General features: G+C 43.3%; 1 protein-coding gene across 6 annotated transcripts in view; it reads left to right on the top strand.

Moving 5' to 3' along the window:
* Positions 1 to 9,653, top strand: part of LOC111870214 — an 82,463-nt gene that overhangs the window by 18,214 nt on the left and 54,596 nt on the right. For 5 of the 6 annotated variants that reach the window (XM_023862317.2, XM_023862316.2, XM_033753712.1 and 2 more), the window contains 2 exons: positions 2,874 to 3,153; positions 9,048 to 9,183. In XM_023862317.2, coding sequence (XP_023718085.1) covers positions 3,048 to 3,153; positions 9,048 to 9,183 — 242 coding nt within the window. In that variant the 5' untranslated portion in view covers positions 2,874 to 3,047. Of the gene's footprint in view, positions 1 to 1,352; positions 1,409 to 2,873; positions 3,154 to 9,028; positions 9,184 to 9,653 lie in introns of those variants that run through there. The other variant, XM_033753715.1, reaches the window with a different exon arrangement.

Genomic DNA, 9,653 nt, shown 5'->3' with positions numbered 1-9,653 from the left:
TTCGAGTCTTGCGCAGGACAGCCGCTATTCCGAATGACAATTTTAATTGTCTTCTTCCATCCCTGCAGGAAAATATCTGGATGGTACCTTTAATCAAGCCATGACAGCTTTTATCTGCATCCTTTCAAATTCATTATTCACTATTATACAACCGTTCGATGTTACGCAGTCTGAGTTACCGTCAACTTCGTTACGTAAGCTACTCACGTGTTTGAGCTGGTATTACTGTCACAACGGAATTGAAAGGTCTCCCAAAGGAATGAATTCTAGTAACCAACTGCATGTGCATGAAAGCTAATTAGAAACATATGTATATAGCTTTACATGTTTAAGCCTACCTTGTGTGCATGTGTATTATGTGTATACATATAAATACACTTTAGAAGGATCCGTGTTAAAATATTCAGAGGGAGTACTGCATATAAATTTTCAACCGAAGTTTCGCTATAATAGTGACATTTTCTAGGATAGAAGCTCGTTGTTCTGGTAACAAAATGATAGTGATTGAATTTAGTCGTGAAGACGTGCCCTCTTCTTGTTAAGCGCAAGAGTGCAGCACTGTCTGGACACAATTGTAAACAGTTTTAGTAAAGGTCATTACTGAAGGCCGATTTGTTTTCTTTTGTTTTCAGATGTATCCTTTTCTTTAATGTGGTTAATGCTGAAGTACTTAGGGAGACTTTCCGAGTACTTCGGTTTCCCCTGCCAATCTTCATTCCACCAAATGCTTCACAATCGCCCTCAGCTATCATCTGGGGCTGGTACAATAGGCCAGAAGTGGCCGCAGTACAAGGGACTTAGTCCCACCCCACTAGCAATTAAAAAAAATAGGGAGACTTGGTTTTGAAACATGAAACACTATCTAACAATGTATGCGCTGAAGGAAATATTTTCTTATGCCATTATGTCTTTGTGTTTATAATCCCTTTACAAGACGAATGAGAGCTTAAATCTCTCAAATGCTTTTCTTTCCTTCAGGCCTTTCGACCACAATTATATAAGCATTTTTCATCTCTCCCATGCCTACTACATGCCACCCCTTCCCAAACCTTGTGATATTGAGACAAATTGAAGAGTCCTCCAGCAGAATTCTGTATTCTTTGTGAAATTGTTACGTCAGTCAACCTACGGTGTTTTGCCAATGCTTGGCTCATATTTTCCTTACAGTGCCTTTCAAGTCCCTGATCGTTGCTGGAGGACCAGGAGCTCTTTCTTGGGCTTTTTGTTGTTAGTCTTCTTCCCTGACGTACTGCTAAATCAAGGCGATTCTTCGTGTATCGGCACCTCTTGTCGCTTCCGACGTTTTACTGAACTGTGTGTACTCTCTTCTGACGGTGCTGCGAAATCATTATGATGTTTTCTTTGATCAGCAACTAACTGTGTAAAAATGCGCCTTAAACAAGTAAAGGTAAAGAGATAAATTTGTCGCTATACTTAACTAATTAAGCACTGCGCCATGAAGGCGTTTCTGGGAGTGGGTGCCTAGATCTACGTTTTTGTGACCTCGGCACTAGTTGGAGGTGAGTGGTCAGCTTCATGTCCCGGCCGCTTTACCCCCAAGGCAAGAGACCTCGGTACCCATTGGATAGGAGGCTGGGTGGACCCCAGTGCCGGTCTGAACGACACGGAGAAGTGAAAATTCTTGCTCACGCCGGGACACGAACTCCGGCCCCTTGGTCTTCCAACCCGTAGCCTGTCCCTATACTGACTGAGCTATCCTATACTCTATATAATGCGTTAACATCACCAACAGGAATCTAAATGTCCTAGTATATACAATAAATAGTTCAATTTTCGTAAACTTATGTTAATAAACAAACTGCTCACATTACTCGACTATTAAAAATTACTTTGCAAGTGGCAGTGGTTTCCTAATATTACATATACTTCTTACTCGTACATATTCTTCTTCTTCTCCTCCTCCGCCTCCTCCTCCAAAAAAACCAAACTCCTTGATTTTAGTCCGCAAGCGAAGTATACCGACCGAGCGACCGCCGCTTGTCGGTGAAGTTAGTGCCAACTTTCGCGGATAGAGGGTGTCGCATGGTCAGCGCAACGAATCCCCACGGTCGTTAATTTCGGTTTTCTAGACCGGAGACGCTATTTCCTTGAAATAGCTCCTCAATTATCATCACGAGGCTGAGTGGACCCCGTTCCAGACCCACTACTTCTCCGAAAAATTCTGGTAGCGCCAGAAATCGAACCCGGACCTTTGGATCTGTAGCCAGGAACGCTGACCACTAGACGACAGAGGCCGTCCCTCCTCTTCCTTCTTTTATTCCTGTTACTCCCACTTATAACATAGGTCATCCGTGAAACGCTTTGTTTCACTTCAGTTTCTTAAGCCTAAGACAGTCGGTAGGACTCCTTGGACGGGGGATCAGCCCGTCGCAAGGCCGCTACCTAACACAAACACAAAGAAACCTCCATGCCTTGAGTGCGATTCGAACCCACTATCCCAGTATTCGAGCGGGCGAAGGCATTTCATGCTTAGGTCGCGCGGCCACTGTGATCTGCTGTCGTATATATTAGAGAGGTTTAAATGACGTTACTTTTGCAGTCACGTGTGTCTTTATGTTTTATGTGAGCTCTGCAGACGTCACATTTCCATTATATTCATTTCATTTATCTATAAATGCTCTGTACAGTATTAAATTGTCTTGCAGCCAACCTAACCTGTCCACGATAAACAATCTGATTTACAGAATTCGCGTAATTTTACCTCATACCTTCAAAAGGCGTGGAAAATATCTCTACGACAAAATTTTAAGGATATTCTTATAGAATAAACTCTTCCGATTCTATGTCGATACTTCGTTTATAATAATTGTAATAATTATGTTGACGTATCTTTATATTACGTCACGTTTCAGTCCGTTGCATCTTCGCAGAACGAAAAGAACTGGCCGTATCTCTTCTTCACTTACCTCTTCTGAAGAACACATACACGAATGCAACCAACGCAAGACTCAAGCATCATTACAGCAGTAAGAGTATTGAAGCTGTCAGGATTCCAGTACGCCTTTGATCCGTGCTCGTGAAACAGTATGAAGTACGGTGTGCAAATCGTACTGTGTGTGTTGGGGGCAATGGTAGGAGTTGTCCGCATGGACGGTGTGAAAGTAGACAGCCAACTAGCGTCCATAAGAAGCGGTAAGCGTAGAAAATAAATTAGTAGTAGTGGTAGTAGTAGTAGTAGTAGTAGTAGTAGCAGTAGTAGTAGTAGCAACCACGTATTGAAGGACCATGAACTCACGAAAGGTCTAATGGATGCGGGAGCTGTTTCTCCAGGGACAAGTGGCAGGAAATTTGGCCATTCACCCCTATCGTGTTGTCAGTGATCCGGATTACGAGGCCTCGCTGTTCTTTTTTATGATGCGGCTCTTAGACACTAAGAAAACTACACTAATGCTCCATTATTAAATATATTATATTAGTACAGTTAGAAATCTTGATTTGATTTCATATTTACTTGTTTACAAAGATAAATTTTTGCCCATTTAATGTCATTCACCACGAAACAATGTAAATATCAGGTTCCTTGTATCTGCTATGAATTTGTGCTTGTGTCGTTTTCGTGACATTCTTTTTGCAGTGTGTTCTCCAATTTTTTTGTTCTGTGTAAACACATTGCAGTTCGAAGAGTACTGTTTTATGAAATATGGCGCCTTGTAGTCTGGTAAAATTTTACTGACGTTTCGGGGGAACGTACTGCTTCCGTCTTCAATACTGAGGAGAAGCCAAACCAGCAACCAGCATTCAGCAATATTACTTCGACCGTGAAAGCTGAGACAGTGCTTTTCGCTGGGGGTCTGTAGACTTCTATCACACTAAACCGCGTCACCTCAAGAAATATCACACTTCATAGTCACTGATGTGAGATCCAAAATCTCCAATTTTAGTGGCAGCCCGGTTTCAATCCCAGGTCAGGTCATATGGACTTTGTGGTGGACAAAGTAGCAGTGGGGTGGGGTTAATCTAAGTACTTTTGTTTCCCCCTCCAATTCTCATCGCATCAACCGATGCACACTCATTAATCATCCTGTTATTCGACGCTATATTATCTCGCTGCTGACAGCATTGTTAAATAAAAAACTGAAAGGAACCACACTTCATCCCCCTTCAGTAAATAAGGAACATACTGTGACATGCTGCCAGGAAGGCCGGACTATAAGGCGTCTATTGCTGGTCAACGGCTAATAATTCCTAGGCAACGAAATTAGCCCGTTGCCTAGTAAATCGCTTAAACAACGCACCCGTTAAGCCTAAGGGCGGCCGCACACCAACTGCTCAAGACAAGCACCAAGACATGAGGCATGAAGCTGACGTCACATCATGACTCAGACCGGTGTGCGGCGGTTTTCATAATCTCATTCGTTTCATCTGTGTTCCTTTCTTTGCGTCATGTCGCAGACATCGTGTCTTGACTGTTACATGTCTTGACGCAGGCTGGTGTGCGGCCTACCTAACAGTTGGCTTTCCACCATTACAAAGAGGCTAGCAATGCCTAAGTAACGAATTGTTTGAGGCAGTTGCATGACAGCAGCGAAGCTGAACCTCTCGAAAAGGTAGCCTCTATCCCTTCCGAGCGTAGGATATAAGCGAAAAACAGACGGTCAGGCGGTAAAATATGGTCGTGAGTCCCGTGGGACTCGGAACCGAAAAAAAAGTTGTGCTGGGGAGAACCAGCGACAATTTAGCAGTCAGACCAAGTCAGTTCAGATCCGACAAGCGACAAAAGAAGAGCCAAGACACTTCACCGAGATTAGTGGCCCAAGAGCAGGGCCGTTGAAGAGGAAACGTCTGAAGGCGTTATAACTGCGAGCGATTGTACGTGTAATTGCGAGTGTAACCAAAGAGTAGCCCAATAAACATATCCGTCTAACCCGAGACCCATCGTTTCTTATCGCGTTACCTAGGAAACACGCAACAGTAGTTTTTAACCATTAAACACAAAATATGAACCCTTCACATCATATCCAGAGCTTTGCATCCAACGAATGCTACAGCAATCACGTTGATTTCTTTCGATCAGAATTGTCAGTTTGCGCAACTCCTGCTGGAGTCAGTATTCATGTCATGGGATTGGTGTCCGATACCAAAGTTCTGAGCAACTAAAGCAAGAAGATTTGAAATTGTTTAGAATATTCGATGAAGATTATGATGATTTGAAATAATTCTACCCATGTTACAGTGATTAATCGAATGTGCATATCGGTAAAATATTTTGTGTAAAATTAAGAACTTGGCTTCATTAAAATGCTGCAGAGTCTCAAGTTAATAACAAAATACGAGTAGCTTTTATTCATGAATATTAAGATAATCTGCTTTTTATTGCAAATATTATATTTTGGACATTATCCATCGTCTTGTCTCTATCCAAAAACCGTCCTATTTATTTTTCAAAACAACGCTTCGGAGACTGGATTCTGTCTCCGTCTTCGGGTAGAACCCACTCAGTTGGACTCTATCTCCGGAGACAGGATCTAGCTTTATCGAAGACGGAGACAGAATCCAGTCTCCGAAACCTTGTGTTTTGAAAAGTAAGCAGGATAGTTTTTGGATAAAAACAGGACAAAGGATGATGTCCATAAATATAATATTTGTACCAATGTACCATTGTCACAAAATTTTAGATCTTGTCATTTTATCACAAAGCGTAATTGGTGGTTGACCACATTTTTTATGGTACATAACCATTATATGTTCGGTTGCATACCATCTGTCGGCATTCATGAAGAGCCCGCTGTTGGACCAGAGCGTCACCCGACCTCCTATCCTGCTGGTAACGGATGAGGGATTGTTAACGAATAAGATTTTCAGGAAATGTGGTAAAGCCGGGAATCGGACCCGGGACCTCAGGTACTGTGACCACTAGACCACAGAGGCGGTCTTTGACTATTAAAGAATAAATAATTATTTCATACTGAAAATGTATTAATTATATCTGACATAATCTTTTTTCTTTTCCCATGTAAAAATAATTTGACTTATGAACAGAATTTATTGCATTTCCTTCCTGAACGTAAATCTTCTGTGTTCCGACGTTCCCTCAGAGACGTCGACCTTGAAGAGGCGGACCGTCCTTTGTTTTATATAACCAGTGACTGACTACCTGTTAAGGCGCAGCTAACTCTCGTTTTTATGGAGAAATAACAGAAATAGCCGCATGACAACACGTACCGTTAGTTTTGTTCTGGCTATTTTACAACGTTTCATTCCATTTCTGATATGATAGAATGCTGAGACAGGACAGGACGGATGGGGACGCTGAATCAGGAGAAATGTAAAAGCAAGCTGTGATAGCCCATTTTAACCCTACAATTTCCAGCTTTAATTACAGTACCAAAATCTATTATATCGTCACGTGAAGGGGTGACTAATAGACGAGGTTTGGATTGGTGATTGGATTTGCTGAACACTTACAGAACATAACTAAAAGTATCTATATCGCTAACGCTAAATCACACACGCTGCAGTTCACTACACCACGTACAAAGTCTTTGTCTGCCGTATCTTCACCAGGTGTCGCCTCGTAACGACTTCCAACGCCGTAGCTTCCTCAGCTTCAGTGTTCACGCCCTTCCTGGCCGGCGGCTCTCTCGAAGATAACTGAACTCTACATTCTGCACAGACCGAGTAGAGAACACCGCTTCCCAGTTAGTTCATTGGTGCGTGTTAGGGATATGTTGCTTAGCAACGAGCGTTGTTTGCAGAGTCATTACATAGCAACGGGGGTACGTGCTAAAATATATCGTCATCTGCTCCACCCGTCGTTCATGGTTATCGTCACACAGATCGTGCGGAATGAATTGAATTTCCAAACAGTCAGCAGTTGCGTTGGCTTTTTCGGAACGATGGCATTTAATGCCAGAAGAACCATGAATAGCAGTTGGTGCCCTTGGTCCATCTCTCTTTAAGAGAGATTTCGCAATGGGCCATATACCCTGAGGTGTGACTTCAACGTTACCTATTTTTGTTTCCCACCGTTCAAGTGCCTTTTTACGGGTCATTCGCCTGATTGATTTTGTGACCCAGTTCACTGCCGTTTTACACGCTGGATCCCTGGTTTCTTGCCACAATTTTCGTAGCCTCTGCTTATGTTTTAACAAGCGATCTAGACCAGGAAGATCGTTGTTTACGTCCAAAAGTGTAAGTTTTCTTGTGGATATGCCGAAGCAATAGAGGCTGCAAAGTCGCGTGCCGCTTTATCGGCTTCTACCCCGACTTAATTTCTAGTTTAGGTGATATTAGTTCAGAGATGGGGCTTTGAAACCCTTCCCAATCTGTGAACTTTTCAATAGCTTCCGAAAGAGTCCTAAGTTGAACGTGATCCAGTATGTGGAATACTATTGGTAGGTGATCTGAATCCAAAATATCAGAGACGATGACATCTGACACTCTGATATTTTGGTGGACCACACTGTCCAGCACGTCACCATTTCTCGCAGGGGAATAATGAGTGGGGCACTGTGGTGCTGAAATTTCGAATTCACTCATATCAAGCAAATCCATGAGTTTCTCACCTGAGGTGTTTGAACTCTGCTGTTCCAAAATGGGCGTTTAGCATTCAGATCACCTGCCACAATAGACTTACGTCTAAAGCTTAAGAGCTCAGAGATGTCAGCATCACTCCAGGACCTGCCTGGGAATTTATAAACAGCTGCAAGCAGTACTTCGCTGTTACCAATTGGTATGCAGACCCCTGTCGCTTCTACTGAAACAAGGGGTGGTAGGTCGACATGGTTATGGGGGATGCCTTTTCTGCCCGAGTGGCGGTCGGTTCTGTAGAAGTGGTAATTTGGAAGAGAGAACATCTCATGAGTTATCAGATGTGTCTCTGAAAACAGGGCCACATCTACGTGTGGGTCTTGCAGCTGTTTACTGAGCTCATAGCGCTGCCTCCAAATGCCGTTCGCATTAAATGCTATGACTTTGAGTGACCTATGAACTCTAGTGGCCATTTTGTTTCATCAGATTTAATACAACTTTGTAATGGCCACTATTTTGTCCTCCTCGGACACTGCACTTTTGAACACTGTCATGATCTTCTGTAGTACAGTCACTACTCTCAACATATTGTCGAGAGGTTGACTGTTTGCATGAGGAGCCAGAACTGACTGACCTGTTTCGTTCTGCAGTGCAGGAACCGGTACAGTCTGCTTCCTTGTTGTGGGTGGAGCCATCGGAACATGGTTTTCCCGAGGGCGCCGTTGCTGCTGTCCTGCGTTTCCTCGGAGTGCCGCCGCGAAGGAGACACCTAGGATGACGATGTTTGAGGAGAACACCCTCCCCGTTGTAGTTTTGGGCGCTCTCCATGCCTTCCTTTTCTGTTACTCCTCCTTGGCTTGTTTGCAACCCCGATAATTGGCGGGATGAGGTTTGTCTCCCTCCGCCACCCGGCAGTTGCAGCAAGTTGGAGTGGAGGCAGAGTTTCCCTTTTCTGGGCTCTCCTTGCGTAGGTGACCGCCTCCGCACCACAAAGAACTTGGAGGTTGTTTACAGTTAGCCCAGACGTGGCCGAACTCTTGACACTTATGGCATTGAGTAAGTCCAGTCTGGGCCCTGTAAGCCTCTACCTTGATGGATATGTGGCAAAGGCTTAGCAGATTGAAGATTTCTTGTGATTTTGCCGTCCGTAGCAAGGTTATGAGGAACTAGGGAAGGTTCATGGTTGTTGTTTCTTCGGAAGAGGAACGGTCCAAAATGACCACTCTCCTCCATCCAGTGCCGAGGTCAAGAATGGTGGATCTATACCTTCACTCCCCCTTTTGTCTTCATTGCTTAATTAAATAGGCACAGGGGCAAATATACCCTTTTATATATAAGAGGGAATTAGATAATCATGTTATGGGCTCATTTTCTGTAACCAGATTTATATGTAAGGTCCTTTCAAATTAATAAGATTTTTCTTATGTTCTGGCAGTGCTATATTCTAAAGCTGTAACGTAAATGTGAAGATTGTATATAAAACTGTTTTAGCTGATTTCATAGATGAAGGTGCTGCATGCTCGCTTGTGAAGGACAGACTGTTGCCACTGTTGCAGACTGCTACGAGAGGGTGGCAATTGGACAGCGGCTCAAATCGTCCGACGTCCTGAGGAGCACAGTGTCTCAGCGGGTCAAAAACTGCGAGGAAGAGTGTGACTTGGACCTAGACAAATGCAGCTCATTCGATTTCGGGTAAGAACCACCGTCTTCCGCTGGAAGCTTCTTCTTTGCAAGCTAATCCTGTTGTTTCTTCAGCGTCTGGAGGAACAGAGGCCATTTTCCGTAATTTTATTAAGGAACAGAATGCATGTTTCGGCCTGTCTGTCGGCCTCCTGTTTCAAGTAGAAATATAAATATCATGGAAAATAAACTGGCCGATTGTGAAATTCTGTATGAACATAAGCTACCTCGTCATGATAGACCTGCTTTAATTCCTATGATTGAAAACAGCAACACGGTTTCTGTGGAATCGCCTACAACAAAACCGTCTTAAACCGTGAACTTAAGTCAGACAATCGGTGGTTTCCCATTTGTATCCCGTTTTACCAAGCGCGAGGCTTAGTTTTATATATCCTCGGTTTTCAATTCATGTAGACGCAGAAGAAAAATTAATGACTTTCGTTGCAAAAGATTGTCATTTGCCTATGAATGTCTGTAATGAC

Source organism: Cryptotermes secundus, unplaced genomic scaffold (assembly GCF_002891405.2).
Source record: "Cryptotermes secundus unplaced genomic scaffold, Csec_1.0 scaffold1182, whole genome shotgun sequence".
Taxonomy (NCBI): domain Eukaryota; kingdom Metazoa; phylum Arthropoda; class Insecta; order Blattodea; family Kalotermitidae; genus Cryptotermes; species Cryptotermes secundus.
The sequence above is the reverse complement of the archived record's forward strand: the minus strand, read 5'-3'. Positions and strand labels throughout refer to the sequence as shown.